General features: G+C 40.5%; 1 protein-coding gene across 16 annotated transcripts in view; it reads left to right on the top strand.

Moving 5' to 3' along the window:
- Eml4 (echinoderm microtubule associated protein like 4) overlaps positions 1-19,787 on the top strand; it is a 129,432-nt gene that overhangs the window by 86,750 nt on the left and 22,895 nt on the right. For all 16 annotated transcript variants that reach the window (XM_006525155.3, XM_006525157.3, XM_006525158.3 and 13 more), the window contains 11 exons: positions 2,352-2,475; positions 3,617-3,766; positions 6,950-7,019; positions 8,267-8,377; positions 10,481-10,576; positions 12,967-13,101; positions 13,260-13,395; positions 16,722-16,873; positions 18,353-18,478; positions 18,563-18,694; positions 19,316-19,383. In XM_006525155.3, the coding sequence (XP_006525218.1) occupies positions 2,352-2,475; positions 3,617-3,766; positions 6,950-7,019; positions 8,267-8,377; positions 10,481-10,576; positions 12,967-13,101; positions 13,260-13,395; positions 16,722-16,873; positions 18,353-18,478; positions 18,563-18,694; positions 19,316-19,383 (1,300 nt within the window). The remainder of the gene's footprint in view (positions 1-2,351; positions 2,476-3,616; positions 3,767-6,949; positions 7,020-8,266; positions 8,378-10,480; positions 10,577-12,966; positions 13,102-13,259; positions 13,396-16,721; positions 16,874-18,352; positions 18,479-18,562; positions 18,695-19,315; positions 19,384-19,787) is intronic.

Here is a 19,787-nt window from a genome sequence, read left to right on the forward strand (position 1 = left end):
GAGATGGCTTGGTGGTTAAGAGCACCGACTGCTCTTCCAGAGGTCCTGAGTTCAATTCCCAGCAACCACATGGTGGCTCATCTGTAATGGGATCTAGTATGTCTGAAGACAGCAATGGTGTACTCTCTATATACATAAAATAAATAAATAATTTGTTAAAAAAATAGAGATATTAAGATCACATCAGCCTCTGGTTGATGATGACACACTTCCATTTTGTGTCAGACAAGTTGGTAAGCACTAGACATTCCTGTCCTGTTGTGCCCAGCCTCTTTCTCCTTCCCTTTAGCTTTGACTACCATTTCATGTGGTGACATATCTGTATGGATCATCAGGATGCTAGGTGAGGTCGGTGTTGGGTTTAGTTTTCTTCCAGGAATAAACACTCCATCTGTGGGTTTTTCCCATTGTTTTGTGTCTTGACACAAGGTCTCAGTATATAGGTGTGAAACTCAGTTATAGAGACCAGGTCACCCTTGGATTTGTGGGTGACGCTCTTGCTTCCACCCCTGAGTGCTAGGATTGCAGACATGCCCACCATGACCGGTTCCCATCTGTTTTCCGTGGTAAGAGATGCACAGTCAGTGTTGGTTTGATTCTGACTCATCTTTTAAAAATGTTTTAGTGTGAGACTTGAAAATCTTATAAACAACTATTGATTTATGTAAACAAAGGTTGTTTCAGAACCTATGGTGCTAGTAACAAGAGAAATACTGTTTTCTCATTGTCTTGAAAATGATTGTGTTATAGTTGAATTTGGTTGTTGATACAAGGCTGATTGAAGGCACAGTTGTGAGGTGTGAGAAGTGTCTGCATATCTCTTATCTTATTCCTCTTATCTTAACGTGAAGTAGTCTGTGAGTCCTTTTCTCATGGTGGTCCAAGATCGTGAGTTTTGGGTTTTGGTATAAACACCTGACATGAAATCTGCTGTCTAAAATCATGCAGTTTAGTTAATATTGGCTAGTGTGATGTTGTATGGTAGACGTAAGCTTCTATTCCACTTTCTTGGCTGAAGTTCTGTCACTCATTTCCCGTTTCCTATAACCCCTAGATTACTATCACTCCTCCGATTCATGAGTGTGACTGTTTGAAATATGTCGTATGAATCAAGGAGTAGCTGTTTTTCTGTGAGTGGCTCATGTACATGTATATACCACATATTTTCCCATTGCTTGCAGATGTTGGCTGTTAGGAATAGTGCTGCTGTGAACATGAGAGTTAGCGTTGATCTCTGTTCATGGTCTGGACTTAGATTCTTTTGGAAAGTATCCAGTAGTAGGATTGCCAGATGACACCGTAATTGTATTTAAATTCTCTGAAGAGCCTCCGCCCTACATTTCCACTATGGCAGCATATTCAGTCACTCACTTTTCCATATCCTCGTCTATGCTTTGTTTTTGTTACTCATTCTAACAGGTCTGGAATGACATGCAATGCAGTTTTCAATCATATTTCCTTGGATTACTATTGATGTTGCATGTTTTTTTCAAATTGCTTGTTGACTATTTTTATGGGAGGTTTTGTTGTTGTTGTTTTAGATTTATTTATTTTATGTATGTGAGTACACTGTAGCTGATCTCAGACACTCCAGAAGATGGCATCAGATCCCATTACAGATGGTTGTGAGCTACCATGTGGTTGCTGGGAATTGAACTCCGGACCTCTAGAAGAGCAGTCAGTGCTCTTAACCGCTGAGCCATCTCTCCAGCCCTGTCTTTTTTTTTTAGAAGTATTTTCAAAGTATTTACTCATTTTTAAATGCATTTAAAGAGGGGGTTGCCTTGGTTTGTTTTTAACTATTGAGCTGGCATCCATTATGTGTTTAGAGATTAACCACCTTACTGTAGACATGATTTACAGTCATGTCTCCTGGTCCATAACTTGTTTTTACTTTGTTATGTGTTTATTTATGCAGAAGTTCTTTAATTTTCGAGGTCTTGTTGTTTAGGTTGAGTAAGTAGTGTGATAAACATGATTGTTGTCTGTCTAATTTTTTTCTACTTTGCAAGAATCCTCAGTCATAAAGGTTTGCATTTTTTACTTGAGCTTTTTAAGCTTCTTGTAGAAATATGTAGACGAGAAAACTAAATTTGGATGAACACAGTTATTCCCAACTAAGTGAACGGCTTCAGATTGCTATTTGTTTTCATTTTTGCTTCCACTCTTTTGGACTAGAGATTAACAGTGCCACTTTGTTTTCTACGTATGCTCTATAGTATGTTAAAACATACATTGGAAAGCTTCAGCAGCTGCTCTTGTCGTGTTTTCATCATATCAATAATCAAATCATCTTTCCTACAATTTTTGGGAAATTTATGTGCTTTAATCTTTGTCTTGTGTTTCAACAGAAGGAGAATATATTAAAATGTTTATGCGAGGTCGGCCAATTACAATGTTCATTCCTTCGGATGTTGACAACTATGATGACATCAGAACAGAACTGCCTCCAGAGAAGCTCAAACTGGAGTGGGTGTATCCTTCACAGACATGAAACAAATCTATTTGCTTTGTCCTAGTTTAATAAAAAGTTGCTTATCTAATGAATCAAATTCTCCTTACGCCAGGAATAAAACGTAACAAACTTAAGAAGCACTTGAGAAATTAAAAAGGAGACAGGATCTCTAAAATGTGTTGGCTATATTTTGCTAATAGCAATTTAAAATCATCAGAATTAATACAGACAGGACAACAGCATCCCATGAGCGCCACAGCAGGTAACAGTGACATGGCAGGGATGGTTCCAGACTAGAAGGCCAGTGGCAGAGTGTTGGCTCTGCACTTGCCTTGTGAATCAGAAAATTCTTTTAGAAAGGGTTAATACCTGCCTCAGAGCTGCTGCAAGAAGGTAAAACACTGATTTGACAATTGATAACACGAGAAATGATGAACCCTTTTTTCGGTTGGTTGGTTTGTTTTGAGACATGAGGTCTTGCCACTGCTCCCTATGCAGTCTTGGCCTTCCTGCCTTAGCTCCCTAAGCTTACCACCACATAACTATTGCGAATCATCTAAAGAGCTCAGACTGGCAAGGATGCTTAATTCTGAAATTGACTACTACTCTGCCAGGCTCAGATACACACAAGAGTTTACTACTGAGCTTTCCTGATTCCACCTGGAAAGCCTCATGTGGGGTGCGAAAAACTCAGACATTGGACAAAATGAGGTGAGCTTGGAGAAGGTCACCAGTCCTGGAATCTGGCACAGGACTTTATTGCTACTCTATACAGCAAACAGAGGGTGACTGTCCCTCATTTCTCATTTTAGGCCCAGCATGCTTGTTATTTCCTGGATGAGCCTTCTCGGGTCCTACCTTGTGCTTTGTAAGTCAGGTCTCCTTACAGGCACGCTTCCCCTGAGCACACTGCCTCACAGGCCCCACTTCTGATTTGTTCAGAGCTGTGTGCTTAGCACTGTGCTTGGTACATGCTAGGAGCTCAGAGTATATTTGTCCAAGGAATATGGACATTAAGACAAATACAGTATAAGACTTAGGTCTGGGTATGAGAGGGGAAGGTGAGTGTCCTGGCTCTAGTCCGGTTTTCTCTCCTTTGTGCCTCCATAACTTCTTACACGCCTTGAGTATTTGCTTTAAAACCTTGACTTTTCATTCAAGATACGGTTATCGAGGAAAGGACTGTAGAGCGAATGTATACCTGCTTCCCACAGGGGAGATAGTTTATTTTATCGCCTCAGTGGTAGTCCTGTTTAATTATGAGGAGAGGACTCAGCGACACTACCTGGGTCATACAGACTGTGTGAGATGGTGAGTATCAACACTGTTGCATCCGTGTGCCTGCCTAGCTCCTCCATAGTCGGCATCCTCAGAGCTGTACTGAAGTTCACCATCGGAGGCTGAGACTATAAGTAATAATGTTACATATTATATACATAATAATTATATACATGTATACAGTGTATTCTATGCACTATATTTTTAAAGTAAGTCATTAACATTCTTAAAAACACTGTGGTGCCGGGCGTGGTGGCACATGCCTTTAATCCCAGCACTTGGGAGGCAGAGGCAGGCAGATTTCTGAGTTCCAGGACAACCTGGTCTACAAAGTGAGTTCCAGGACAGCCAGGGCTATACAGAGAAACCCTGTCTCGAAAAGCCAAAAAAAAAAAAAAAAAAAAAAAAAAACACACACACTGTGGTATCAATAGCAATAGAATACACTGCTCTAAATCTCAGTTAATCTACCCTGCTGCTTCAGGTCTGTATCCCTTCCCGCCTGGTCTATTGTATGCGATCCATGTAGGACAGACTGGTTGCTATGAATTTCTGGAAGTAGTTTTTTGTAAATTTACTTAGTATTTATTAAGGATTTATTCTGTGTGATACGTTTTGAGTTTCAGGTTTTCCTCTTAGAAGGAGAGAAACCAAAACCTGAATGGGATTCTTAGTATCTGGTATGGCATCAGACTGTAAATGCAGAGCTCTTTTTAGATGCTTAGGCTTGGGTTTTAGTCAGTGTTGCTGCTCTTTAGATAATTCAATCATATGTTACTAGAATCCATTGTTTTCTGGCATTTAAAAGCTTAGCTTCTTTATACTGTTCTGATAATTAAATAAGAATTTCACTTATGTATGAATGTTATAGGTTACTACATAGATGATAGCCTTCAGAAAAGGTAAAAATACATTTATATTTGCAATATTATATATACAGAATCCATGCAATGTTACAAGAGTAAGAGAAGTATCTCATATCTGTCTCAGCTGGGTGCTAGTTGTAGTATGTGTGGAGGTCAGAGTGTGGAAGTCAGCCTGGTGACTCCCTGCCTTAGGAACAAGAAGGAAACAGCAGTAACAGGAAGTTGGAAGCCCTGTACCCTGCACATGGTAAAAGAGCAGACAGACAAGTGTGTTCCCACTCCTGTGGGCAAAGAAAGTCGTGCAAAATATTTTGACTTCCACATGTGTGAAGTATTTCTTACAGTTTCCTATGGAAAGAAGTTATCACAGTTACCTATAAATAGTGTCAGGAGTCAAGATTAAGAGAAAGTTAGAGAAGTCCTTCTAATTGGTGCAGGTAGGAAAAAGACTTTAAGTAGCTTTTGATATTGGAGCCATGCATTACCTGGTGCAGAAATTACAATTTAAAATTTTTGTTTGAAAAGAAAGAGTTAAATACAGCAAAAACATTAATGTGCTAGAGGTTTTCTTAATGATGAGTTAATTATTTTTATTTTATGAGCATTGGTGTTTTGACTGTGTGTATGCTTGTATAAGGGTGTTAAATCCCCAGAACTGGGAACAGTTATCAGCTGCCAGAGTTCTCTTCACTACTGAGCCATCTCTCTAGCCCCTAGAGGTTTGGATGGGGTTTTGTTTGTTGTTTTTTTTAAATCTCGATTCAGGATATAAATTGTTTAAGAAGATATAAGAACACTAGCCTCCTTAGAAAGGAAAACCTGATATTATTTATGCCAGATTGTTGAAACATTTCACAAGATACAATTCTTATCATGGAGAAATTATAGAAATTTGGAACATTTTTATCTCATGTGACTAATACTGTTCTTCTGGAAAATGATTAGCAATATATAGCAAGAACAAAAAGTCTCTGCAATTGAGCTGACCCCTTGATATAGGAGGGCTCAGCAAGGGAGCCAACTGACAAGCTGAGCTCAGTCCCAAGAGCCTCCAGAGTAGGAGAACACTGACTCGGACAGTCTACCTCTGACCTTCACATGCCCTCTCTCCATAAATACATGTTAATTGTTCTAGTATATAGAAGGATTCTAGAAAGGGACAGAAAGACAGTGATTTTTGTCATCAGGAGCTAGGGAAATGGTTCAGTGTTAAAGCTTGTATGCAAGTATGAGACCTGAGCTATAGTCCCTGGTAGCACCAGTGTGAAAACTGGGCACGATCATGTCGGTTACTGTGATGGAGACAGGCCATGCTCAGGCTGGCTGCCAGACGGTGGAGCCAAAACAGAACACTCTAGGGTCAAAAAATGAGGCAGAGTAGGCAGTGAGTTGAGTGAGTAAGGTGAATGTGGCAAACTCTATGGAGGACGCATGTGCACACACACACACACACACACTCCCACCTCTAAGTACACCAGTGGCACTTGCCAAAGAACCTGACCATGTGACCCACATGGTGAGTGGAGAGAACCAGCTCCCACAAGCTGCTCTCTGATCTCCACAGCCGCATGTACTTAACCCACACACAGCCATGGGCACTTACTCACTCATAACCATGGGCTTGCACACAAGTAAATAAATGTAATGAAAAGTATAATTGCAAATATTAAGTCAGGTGGCGAGTGATAGAGGAAGACACCCAACATTGTCCTCCAGCCTCCACAGGCAGGCTTGCACACATACACAGGAATGCACACTCGCAGCTTTGTGGTTGGGGGCCTGTGCACCATGGTCAGAGTGCAGTTGCTACAGTGTTTTCCGTTTCCTTTAGAATTTCTTGCTCTGGGTTAGATTTACAAAAGCTTAACATTAAGAAATAGTTATAGGTCAGTAAAATTATGTTAGAAGATGTTTACTGCTGGTTTTTGTTTGTAGAAAAGTAGAAATGCCTGAAATTCTAAAGAATTGTTGTTAGTAGATGTGTAAGATTGTTTAAGATGAAGCTATACTTAAATTTTAATAGATGAAGATTACACTGGACCATACTGAACTTCATAAAATGATGTCAAGATATTTGCCTAAGTATATTTGAACAGATAAAAATCGTTTCCATTCTTACTCTGAGCCAAATTATGACTAAATATTTTCTATGAATTCAGTGTTCCATTAATTTATTAACATTAATAAGAAAGAAAATTAGAAACTTGCTTAATTTACTAATAAAAATAAATAGATCAGGTGTGGTTTTAAGACTGAAAACTATCTGCTTAAAAAAATGTTGATACACAGGTGTCTTTATGCTGTTTCACATGTTTCTGTGTTTAAAGTTATGATAAATACTGCTTTTTAGCCTTGCTGTACATCCTGACAAGATTAGAATTGCAACTGGACAGATAGCCGGAGTAGACAAAGATGGAAGGGTAAGCGCCAGTTCACGTGTCTGCCTGCTGTCTCACTGCCTGAAGGTTATCGGAGAGGATCTCTAGAATGGGGGTGGGGTGGTGATTGTGTATTAGCACAGCACTTAGACACACTGAGAGTTTGGGTTACTAGTTGGTTTCACTGAGTTGTTTCAACTGACATCTCATTTCTGAGATCGGCAGTGAGTACTGACCATGACCAGCTCATGCACATGCTGTTCTGTGGGTTCATTTGCCGCAGAGAAGACCTGCAAGTGAGCTCTATTTTAAAGGTTCTGAAGATCCCTTCCAGTTCCATATTCTTTTAAGGGTTGTTTCCATAGAACTTAGTACGTAGATACATTTGTTTTTGTTTTTTTTAAGTACATTATGTTTTAAGAATAAAGATAATATACTAAAAGTGCAGTATCAAGAATGGATGGTCACCCACACCTGAGTACTTGCTTCTTGGTGGCCTCAGGCAGGAGAACTATTTGAATCAGATCAGCCTGGATAAAGTTTTATGATCCCGTCTCAAAAATAGCAAAATATTAGCTACTATACTGGCTGATTAATTAAGCAAGCTAATAGAGTACATTACAATTACATCCACCTTTTAGTGGCTGTAAAAGCTGGTTATAGTCTCTATATCTTAGTCTACTTATCTCCAAAGATCACAGATTATGAGGAGTAAATGATTTTTGTATATGGCATACACTTAATCATGTGTGAAACATTAAATATGCAAATTATTTGCTGTCCTTATTTTCATAGTATGAGGGGGAAACATACCTATTCAATTGACTCCTCTTCCAGAGGTCCTGAGTTCAATTCCCAGCACCCATGTGTCACAACCATCTATGATGGGATCTGATTCCCTCTTCTGGTGTGTGCTAAGACAGAGTACTCATATAAAATAATAAGTAAATATTTAAAAAAAATTCTTTGGAGGCATGTCTGAATTTAGTAGTTTTTATCTTACTAAAGTGGGGGGTTAGGCTGGGTATGGTGGTGCACGCCTTTAGTCCCAGCACTCAGGAGACATAAGCAGGTGATACCTGAGAATTTGAGGCCAACCTGGTCTACATAGTGAGTTCCAGGACAGCTAGAACTACATAATGGTGAGACTCTGTTTCAAAAAAAACAAAAACAAGCAAACAAAAATAGGGCAAGTTGCTGTTGGTAGTGGTGTACATACCTGCTGTGAGGTAGTTTTTGTACCTATCTGCACCCACCTAGATATGTTAGACCTGTCTTATGTTTTGCAGCCTCTGCAACCCCATGTCAGGGTGTGGGATTCAGTAAGTCTTACCACACTGCATGTTATTGGACTTGGAACTTTTGAGCGTGGAGTAGGATGCCTGGATTTTTCAAAAGCAGTAAGTCACAGTTATTATTTAAAGTAAGCAATCTGCCTGAATTTGTTTTATGAATGTGTGGGATCATGTATCCATCCAAAAATGAGATGCAAGTTATTTCCAACATAGCTATTGTTAAATATTGTAATTTGATTAAAGTATTAAATTCAATTTAGGATTTAGGATATGATTTAGGATCAAGATACTACATTTAGTTATATTTAATTTGTCTCTCTTGTTGTTCTGTTGCTGTCATGGAGTTGTTATAAAGATACCATGACCACAACAACTTATAAAAGAAGGCATTTAATTAGGGCATGCTTACAGTTTCAGAGGTTTAATCCATTGTCGTCGTTGCAGGGAGTATGGTGGCATGCAGATAGACATGGTATCTGAGAGTTTCTACAGGCAACTGAAAAAGACTTGGGCTTGGCATGGGCTTCTAAGACTTCAAAGCCCATCCCCAGGGACAAACTCACTCCAGTATGGCCACACCTCCTAATCCTTTCAGATAGTGCCACTCCCCGATAACCAAGCATTCAGCTCAGAGTCTGTGGGGGCAGTACTCAATTTGAACCCGCACATTGTCTTTGTCCTGAGATAGGGTACCAGTGGAGTAGTGGAGGGAAATTGAAATAAGCAATAAGACATGACTTAATTTCAGTTTGTATCATAGGACATATTCATCTTATTAGGTAATTCAGACATGACATTTCATTTCTATAAAATAATCTTTTCTGATATTACATGAGAAAAAGGAACCAATCAGATCTTTGTATTCCCTAAAGATCCATGAATATTAGTTCTGATAGTATATAGTGATCTGGAGAAATGGCTTCATGGTTGAGGTCACTTGTTGCTCTTACAGAGGATCTGGGTTTGGTTCCCAAGATCCACATGATGGCTCACAACCATCTCTAACTCACTTCCAACAGATCTGACATCCTCTTTGGCCTTAAGAGGTACCAGACATTCATGTGATACACACATACATGCAGCCAAAAAAATCATTTTTAATAATTGTGTGTAGCAATATCCTTTCATCTTTCAGGGTTTATTATGAGAGGAAAGTAAGATGTTGCTCATCTGAGCACATGACTTTTTCTTGGATTCGTGATTACATTTTTGAAGTATGTAAGAAACCTGTATTAAATTTTCAAGTGGATTTCATTTTACATTTCAGAGTATGTTTAGCTGTTCATATTACCTCTTCAGTTCTTACCTGCCAGTAGCTATATTCTGACTTACAAGAGTTGTAGATCATTAAAAAAAAGAGAGATTTTTGAAGCAGAAAATTTAGTTGAGTTTAACAGCTTTGCTGGTTTGTAGGCACCAAGTGACAGGAGTCTGGCAGGCCAAGAAAAGGGGAGGAAGCAAAACAGAGCACTGGTGGCAGGGGCTAGTGGCCTGGCTCTGTGCTCTGGTGGATGGTGGCAGGGGCTAGTGGCCTGGCTCTGTGCTGTGATTGAGTATTCAGACTATGTACATAGTCCGTACTCTGTAGCTATCCTTAATTCTGATGACCATTTCAAGTGAGGGAGACAAAGAGAGGCAAGTGCTGCCCCCCAGCTTCACCAGAGCATCTGTTCCAGTGACATTTTGAGGCATATACCACCAATGATGCTACAAGAAATAAATTGTTTGACCTCATCCCTAGTTCCTTCTCTTAAACTTACATTATCTGTGGGAATGAAGGTGGTTTCAGAAAAATAAGATAGAAAAATATTTATCTTCATCTATCTCATTTATGTTACAAAAGCTGAAATCAGTGGACTTTAAAGTATCATATAATTTTAGCATATTTCATCAAACTATTCAAAGTTCTTCAAAGACAGAAGTACATAGAATTACATATATTTCTGTGCAGCTCCTGCTTGGAGAATTGCCTTACATATTTCTAACAGCAAGAAAGAAGCATAAGAGAGCGAAGGGACTGAGAGAGTCGCAGAGGTGGGCTGTTGCTCACTGGCTGGTGGGAGTCAGTCAGGAGCAAAGCTGGACATAGGACGAAAGTTAGTGTGTTTCTCTTCCTAAAAAAACACAGTTTTTGTAAATAGTACATTCAATTGTTTTTCGAGTTTAACAAATAGTAATGGCATTTTTCCTTCAAATTTACTTATTTAGGATTCAGGTGTTCATTTATGCGTTATTGATGACTCCAATGAGCACATGCTTACTGTATGGGACTGGCAGAAAAAATCAAAAATCGCAGAAATAAAGGTAAATCACATAAACTTTGGATATTGAATTTTAAAGTATTTTTAAAGGTATTCGGATCTATAATATATGCCTATCCAGGTTATAAGAGTAAATGTTTTTGTTTCGTTTTGTTTTTTTCCAGTTTATCAGATTCTGTGACTTTTAACAGTACAGTTAGATAAACCTTCAAAGCTGGCGTGGAACCTTTTCAGAAAACACTGAGTGCAGTCCCTCCTCACGCTGAGCGCTCTGCTTAGCTGCTGCTGTCTCATGAATCGGGCTTTTCAGTCAGTCTTTAAAGCTTTATAAGTCTAAAGGGAACCTTTACCCTTAAGAGCATGCTTGATATAACTGAAGGTCATATTTAAAAATAATAAGGTTTCTGTATAATGATTATAAACAATGCTGTAACATTTAAAGGGATTGTAGAATTTGTGAGTGCTGTGGAATATTGCAGAACCCTGGTGTGGCTCAGCCTGGCTTGTAGGAAGATTGTAAGTTAGCATCGCAGCTGCATTTACATGGGGCAGAAATGTTAAGACTACAGAAGGGCTTTTATAAGTTCTTAAAGAAGACTATGTTTCCAAGGTTAGAGATGGTTCAGCAGGTAGAACTAACTGGTCCTGCTCTTGCAGAGGACCAGCTCCCAGCACCCACACATCATGTACCACCCGTGACTCCAGCTCTCTGGAAGTCAGGCCTCCATGGGCACCTGCACTTAGGTGTGAGCAAGCACACAGACATACATGTGCATAAACATGATTAACAAGTAAAGGATATACTTTGCTTCAGCACCTTGTCTCTTTTGTTAGGGTTATTTTTGATAAATTGCAAGTTTTTTACTTTTTCCCTTAAAAATGGGTTTTTGTTATTGTAACTTCTAAAGCAAGCAAGGTACAATTGATTGTACTTGAAATTCTCTGTCAGAAAATCTCACCTTAAAAACATAAGCGAAGACAAATAATCCGTTCTGTATAATTTAGAGAGCACTGATGTGTAGGGGAGTTGAAGCAAATGAACTACAGAAGTGTTTTCTCTTTTGTAGTTAGGTCTACCCCGGGAAGTCCTGGTTCCCCCGCTGGCCGTTCTTTACCCCTTTCCAGGATGTGTTGCAGGCCCTCTACTGAGAGTGTTCCTGTCTGATCTCTGGTTCAGCTTTCCCAGGCATTGTATATGAATGCAATCTATCACAAATGAAGAATAACGTGTCACAGTCTCCTGATTGTCAGTGTAGATGCTGTAGTCATTCAAGACCACAGGCTTGTGCTTGTCTCTTCCCCTCTTTTCTCTCATCCAGATTCCTCAAACTCCTAGATGTCCGTTGCCAGAATTGGTCATTGTAAAGCAACTAAAACTTAACTCCAGAGTATTTATTTGTTCCTATTCAGGGTAGAAAGGAAAGCCTTGGGGGTTGGGGGGGGGGGAGCATTTTGTTAAGAAGGACTGGGTTCTAGGGCTAGCTAGATACCTGGGCCTTCTCTCCCCACTTTCCTCCTGCATGTTATTCTAGCAGGAGACTGTCCTTGCCTACATCATAAAGATTTGAGTGCTTGGTAAATGCCTTCTACTATGTGTGTGTTTGAAGGTTGGGATGGAAGCACTGCTGTGTGGGTTGTTGGTAGGTCGGGATGGAAGTGCTGCTGTGTGGGTAACTATTTGGCATTACTTGCTAACATGTGCCTACTTGCTGACATAGCCTGTTGCTCTCCAGAGTATATAAACTCAACAGAAATCAGTTGACGTGATTGGTTCACCAGAATGCAGATTACATTGTAGTTTACGATAGCTAAAAGAAAAAAGAGTGGAACTACCCTAATTCCAGTCAGCAGGAGATTCATTCTCTCCCTCCCCCTCCTCCCCCTCCATCCTTTTCCAAAGAGTATTTTATATTTCACAGCATTTAACATCAACATGAATGGAACTCATTCAGGGTTGGAAAAGCCTGTAACCATTAAAGGAGTACACTGTGTGCGCTTCTGCTTAGGTGAAGCAGACAGAGCTCACCCTCTGCCTTCCTAAGCACGGGCACGGGCTGGATGACTAAAAGGAGATGTGGTCTCTCTCTAGCTCTGCTGCTTTGAGCTTTTAAACATCACATGGCTCTTGCATCTTACATAGTGTGCTTTCCCAAATATGTAAGACGTAAGCTATAGTTCTTAACAAATGTCTTATAAAAAGTAGCAAAAGAATTGCTATAATAGCATAAGTATATCAAATTTAAATCTTACTAAAAATTCTGGTTTGTTTGGGGTTTTTTTTGTTGTTTTTTTTTTTTTTTTGGAAAAATAAGTGTTAGGAGAAAAAGCAAACTTCCTAAACTATTTTTTCTGACTTTATAATGAACTCTAATTAGATTTTGGTAATAGTAAGAATATACATTCTTTTAAAACTATCACTTTTTTTTCCCACAGACAACAAACGAAGTTGTTTTGGCTGTAGAATTCCACCCAACAGATGCAAATACAATAATAACATGTGGTAAATCTCATATTTTTTTCTGGACCTGGAGTGGCAACTCACTAACAAGAAAACAGGGAATTTTTGGGGTAAGGATCAGACTGTTGGAACATCATTGTTTGTGTGTGGGTGTATGTAGGTGTGTGTGTGTGTGTGTGTGTGTGTGTGTGTGTTTAATCTTTTATTGTAGGGTAAGTATAAAATCACCATGCCAAAGAGAAAACTAAAAATTCTCATTTTATTATAGAAATATGAAAAACCAAAATTCGTTCAGTGTTTGGCATTCTTGGGGAATGGAGATGTTCTCACTGGAGACTCGGGTGGAGTCATGCTGATCTGGAGCAAAACGATGGTAGAGCCCCCGCCCGGGAAAGGACCTAAAGGTATCTTCTCCTTCAGCGCTGCATCCCTTACCAACCAGGAGAGCGCTCCAGAAAGAGCCTTCTAAGGAAGTTATTCGTTGTGCATATATAATCTACGTGTAACCATATAGAACTCTTCCCTCCAGAAGTTTAATATGAGAGGGAGAACACATACATACTAATTTAAACTATATAAAGTTTCACTCTCCTGAGCTGGTCCTCAGCAGAACTCATGGTCATGCTGTTAGGAAAGACAAACGGAGAGAATGAGCGAGCCATAGTTCTGTCCCTCCTTTCCTTTCCTACCTGCACCCCTCTTCCCAACCCTGCTGGGAGGGCTTGGCCTTCTTCCCACACATTAGCAAGGCACAAGCCAGGCACACAGGAAGAAGACGTTTTACAAATGTTTATCACCCTAACTCTTTGTCAGGCTCCTGTTCCAGAACTCAGAGGTCCAGCCTTTTGGCCTGCTCACTCAGCACGTCACGTGCACGGGCCTTCGCCTAGGTGGTAAGAGCCTGGCCTGGTGCTACCGTCTGCCTGCGTCTGTGTCTGTGTTTGAGTGGACAGAGCCTTCCAGCTGTCCTCCCTGGTCAGGCGAGATAACCTGCTGGTCATGGAGACTCTCTCTTGGCAATGAGAGGAACAGAAGAGCTTGCCATTAGACTTGGGTAGGCTTGGCCACACAGTTAAACCTCAGCATAAAGTCTTTAAACTCAAAAACAGTAATTTTTCTCAGCAAGTATTTCAAATGTTTAACCTAAGTTAGACTGACAGAATTATGGATTCATAAGAGAAAGATTTTTCAACTGTAATGTTTTATTTATAGTCTGTAAAAGAAACTTGGAATATGCTTAAATGTGAAACACAGCATTTTTTTTTAACTTAGTTACTATCTGGGCTTTGTGTCAGCATCCCAGCTTGAAAGGCAGTGAGTGGAACCGAGCCACTCACGTGATGGAGGTTTTATCCTGATGAGACAGTTCTTTAAGTAACAGGGTGGCTGAATTAAGAACAGAAAACTTTGATTTTCCTTTGTGCATTTTTCACAGGGAGCCATGGTGTTCACACCTGATGTTTAATGGGTGTTTGTGTTAGACAGGGTCTGACTGGTGGACCTAACTGACTGACCTGGAACGCATAGAGATCCACAGTCTATGCCGCCTGCGTGCAGGGAGTAAAAGTGTGTGCCACCATGCCTAGCTGTTTTTGCAATTTCTTTCCTTTTGGAGGTGGGGGTTAATTGGGGGTATGGCATGTTTCAAAACAAGATTTTTCTGTGTAGCCCTGGCTGTCTTGAAACTAGCTCTGTAGACCAGGCTGGTCTTGAACTCAGAGATCTGCCTGCCTCTGCCTCCCAAGTGCTGGGACTTAAAGCACGCACCACCACGTCTGACTAGTTTTGTAATTTCAAAACTACTTACTACTTGGACCACGTACAAGAAGGGAGAGCTTCGATATGCCTGCTCACTGTTTACACTCTTTTCCTTCCTCTGTCCTTGACTTAAGGGACTCGGCAGTGCTCAGAAAATTCACATTTTTTTAGATGTCCTTTCTCTCCTGGGCACCTGGGTGCAGTCAGCAAAGATGGATAAATTGTGTAGACAGACATCCACTGATCATACTGTGTTGCTCAAGAGGTGGGTTGTGTTTAGCTGGAGGCAGTAGATGGGAGCAGTAGGTCCATTGCGCCTTTCTACCAGGGACGCACCGCAGCTCTCACGGTCAGCTACGGCTGAAGACATTTTAGTGATGCCAAACCCTTGTTAATTTCAGCTAATTTTGCAAACTTAATGACAGCTCTAATAGAAAAGTAAGTTAATCTCAGTAAGAGCCTTGTTGATACATCGTTCACATGACATAAAGTGTGCTCCTTTTAAGAGTGCAGTCAGTAATGCTTGCTATATCCACTTATGCTCTTTGTCGGGGTCTACTAGGAAGGAGCCGTGCACCAATTAGCTTTCCCCATCTCTCAAAATAAAGTAAAATGTGTGGCTTTAGATAACTAGTTTTTTATTTGGCTTTTTGTTTTCTAACATTTTTCGCTATATAGGCCAGGCTGGTCTAGAACTTACTGTGTAGCCCAAACTGCCTCCTAGGATTATAGGTGTGCTCTACCATGACTGACGATAACTGGCAGTTTAACTTGGCAAGTTCCTAAGGTCCATCCTTCGAGACTTGTTGTCCCTTACCTCCCCTTGACCTAGTGTTCAGTCATCTAGGCACAGCCCTGTTCTACTTACTTACCCAGTCATCAGTTGCTATGCAATTTTTAAAAATGAGTGGTTTTTAAATCTTTTTTTTTTCTTCCCGTTTTTCCACAAGAGCTAAGGCTATTTTGTTGACTTTTGCCATGTTTAAACAAGGCTCTGGCTTCCATTGTGAACCTGGTAACGAATTCTGTAAGGCATTATCTCCCACAGGCTGGCTGTCCTCATGTCTCATTAGCCTCCCTTGACTGCTACAGCCCTGCCCTGAGTAAGCGACACGGACTTGGTTTGGATGAAGTCATTTCTTTTGTTTCTCAGCAGATTAGAAAGGAGAATTCAATGTTTATTAGTGATTGCCATGCCCTGAGCTTACAGAGGCTTTTGCAAAGCTCCAGGGACACTGAGGTGGGAGGCTGGGATCCTGGCTACAGCTTTACCGATACCTGGGATCCTTGCTTTGCAAACTCGTCACACTCACACTACTCTAAAACTGCACAAAGCTATCACGGGAGATGACGCTGACGTTGGTGCTGAGCTGCACTTTATATCCCCTGTGGTCTGAACAGGAAGCACTGTTGCAGCAGCTTACAGGGTTGTTTTTTGTTTTGTTTTTTTAAGGATGTATCTTGTTTATTAGTGTTCTTGCCTAGCTAGCATGCACAAGGCCTTGCTTTGATCCCCAACACTACATAAACTGAACATTTGGAAGGTAGAGACAAGATATTTAAGGCCATCCTCAACTACATTACAAGTTCAAGGCTAGCCTGGGATAACAAGAAGACCCACTTAAAAACAACTTTAATGCCTCCCCAACTCCACCAAACACAGAGAGGGAGAGAGACATACAGAGAGACAGAGACAGAGATTGAGAGAGAAAGGCTGTTGCTTACAGGGTTTTTAAAGAAAATATTTGTAGAGTGCATGATCCTGCTGTAACTGTAAAGGACTACATTCAGTCTGAAGTCTCTGTGCCTGCCATGTTTCTGTAGCTTACTGGGACCAGGTTCTTGCTTAGGGAAATGTGAACTGTCTGCGAATTCACCCTGTAGCTCTGCTAAAGCTGGTTTCCAGAGAGATACTAAAGTCTAATAAAACGTGTTTATTTCTCGTGTTTTCATTTTTTTCTTACCATATTAGGTGTGTATCAGATCAACAGACAAATCAAAGCTCATGATGGCAGTGTGTTTACACTTTGTCAGATGAGAAATGGGATGCTATTAACTGGAGGCGGAAAAGACAGAAAAATAATTTTGTGGGATCATGATCTGAACCTTGAAAGAGAAATAGAGGTAAGGCTGGGAATGGAATCTTAAAGCAAAACTCTACTCACAGCCGGGCGTGGCAGCACACGCCTGTAATCCCAGCACTGAGGAAGCAGAGGCAGGCGGATTTCTGAGTTCGAGGCCTGCCTGGTCTACAGAGTGAGTTCCAGGACAGCCAGGGCAACACAGAGAAACCCTGTCTCAAAAACAAACACAAACAAACAAACACTCTACTCATGCATTTTGTCCCATTTTGAGATAGCTTTTCTGGTTCCTTCTGTTCATTCCCTCCCCATAGGAAAGCATTTGTTACAACACAGAGGACTCTGCTCTAAACAGAATAATGTGGAGTTTGAGGGCTTTATTATGCAGTGCAAGAAATTAAACTCAGGGTCTGTCACAGGCTAGGCAGATCCAGATAAGCAGAGACATTTTAAAACCAACCCTTCCTGAGGAAGAAACGTGCCATCTCTCATTCTGTGGATCAGTTATCAGTGTGAAGGACACTGGGCGTATGTCACATAGTGTGTGAATGAAATGGTCTCACAAGGAGACCTGAGAATGGCCATTGTAATACTTTACAATCCAGTCATCCCTTCATTTCTGTAAGGGAGTAGTCTCTAGTATCTGCATAGATGCTAGAATCTGTAGGTACTGAAGTCCCTTACCCACTGTAGTCAAGTATTTCTATGGACTTAAACTTTAAATTGTCTTTGTATTGCTTACCATACCTGATACAGTGTGACTGCTATGGAAGTATTTTACTGAACTGTATAAGAACTAATCAATGGTGGGCAGGGGTAGGGTGGATACACACTCAGTACATACATACATACTCAGTACACACATACATACTCAGTACACACATACATACTCAGTACACACATACATACTCAGTACATACAGAAGGTTTTTCACCTCAGTATTTTCAGTCCATGGATGATTTAGCACTTGAATACAGAGTCTACAGATTAAAGGGCCAGCTGTGTTTTGATTTGCTGTAATTTTTATCTTTCGGTCCCTGAATAGGGAATAAATGTATTATCCCCATGTCATAGATAAATGAATGGTCTTAAGCTAAGTAACTTGCCCAGAAGAACATGAAACAAATCCCAGACCATATTCTTTATGAGCTCGGATAGAACTTCCTTCCTCCCCCACATTTCTATAACCCTCAGTATCATACAGAATATAAATGTAAATTTTACTGAAGTGGGCTGCAAGTTAGATCACTGACAAGCTTGAATAGCATGTGGGAGACCCTGTTCTACAAAGATAATTATGATAAATGTGGCAAAGAATGTTAATAATAATACATTATAACTTCTGTGTAATAAAATGTAATTGAACATTAAATTACAATCTGATGAGACCACCACATAGTTTCAGGTTTAGAGTCTGTCTTTATTACCCTCTAACTGCAGACAGCTGTGAGCATAGCGCTGTTGAGGTAGTAATTATTGCATGTCACTGTTTGTGGTAACTTCACACCTTCATTTGTTCCAGGTTCCTGATCAGTATGGCACCATTAGAGCAGTTGCAGAGGGAAGGGCAGAACAGTTCTTAGTAGGCACATCACGAAACTTTATTTTACGGGGAACGTTTAATGATGGCTTCCAAATAGAAGTCCAGGTAAGCTGTGGGATGCCCACGTTTTCTTCATTATTTCTCGACAATATGCTTTGGTTCTTACAAGGAGGGTTTTTTCGTTTTCAGGGTCATACAGATGAACTCTGGGGCCTTGCAACACATCCCTTCAAAGATTTGCTCTTGACGTGTGCTCAGGACAGGCAGGTGTGCATGTGGAACTCAGTGGAGCACAGGCTGGAGTGGACCAGGCTTGTGGACGTGAGTGCAAAGCTTCCCCGTGCAGACTCCTCCCAGTGGTGCTCGATGAAGCATTCATTTAATGTATGCTTGCAGTTTGGTAGGAGGGTCGAGAGTAAGGCATTTGTCTGGCCTCCTTCCAGTGTGAATCCACACTCAGAAGCAGGAGTTGGATGCTTTCCTTTCAGTTTCAGTAGTAAACTTACAAAGACTTTGTACATTTGTAGAACATTAATTATGAAATGCTTGGGCCTCTGTGGTTTTACAGTTGGAGTTAGTAAATGCTGTAGCAGAGTGTACTGCCTTCCTTGTAGGTCACCTTGTATTTCTCACTACTGTATGCACATACTGCCTTTACCCCAAAAGAAATGTTCTTTGTGAAGTTCTTACCATATTTGGTGTTACCTGTATTGTTCCACTCCCTGGCCACGAGCCCATCGCTTGTTTACCCTCGCTAGTCAGTCAGTACCTTTGCCACTTCTGTCCATGTAGCATTTCTCATTGGTTTACAGTAAAGCTGACTAGAACTTCTTGTTTATTTAAAACAAGTTATTTTGAAAGATTTAAAAAAAAAAAAAACCAGTTCCCTTAAACCTAGGAGCCTTTATCCTATGCCCAAATGCCTGTCCTTTTCTCCTCTAGGAACCAGGACACTGTGCAGACTTTCATCCAAGCGGTACAGTGGTAGCCATTGGAACGCACTCAGGCAGGTAGGCAGATCTGAAATGGTGGGCTGCTTGCATCATTGGGAAAATCATGTCATATAGCACACTTAGCTACTCTAGTGTGTACTTGGTCAGTCACTGTTTTCCTGAGCTCTAAAATGAAGCATAAAGCTAGCGGGATTTGAAAATCATGAAGACATACTGTTTGAATAAAGGTGTCAGTTAGATACACAGAGCCCTATTTTGTGTTCTTGTTTTAATTGTTCTGATGGATTAGCTAGGAGACTGCTCAGCAAGCAAGGTGCTTGCCACCAACCCTGGCAGTTCAGTTCCTAGAATCAGAAGAACCAACTCCTAAAAATTGTTCTTGGACCTCCACATGCACTGCACCACACACACACCCACACAGTAAATAAATGTAAAAAAAAAAAAAAAAATTAAAAGGATGT

Source organism: Mus musculus, chromosome 17 (assembly GCF_000001635.26).
Source record: "Mus musculus strain C57BL/6J chromosome 17, GRCm38.p6 C57BL/6J".
Taxonomy (NCBI): domain Eukaryota; kingdom Metazoa; phylum Chordata; class Mammalia; order Rodentia; family Muridae; genus Mus; species Mus musculus.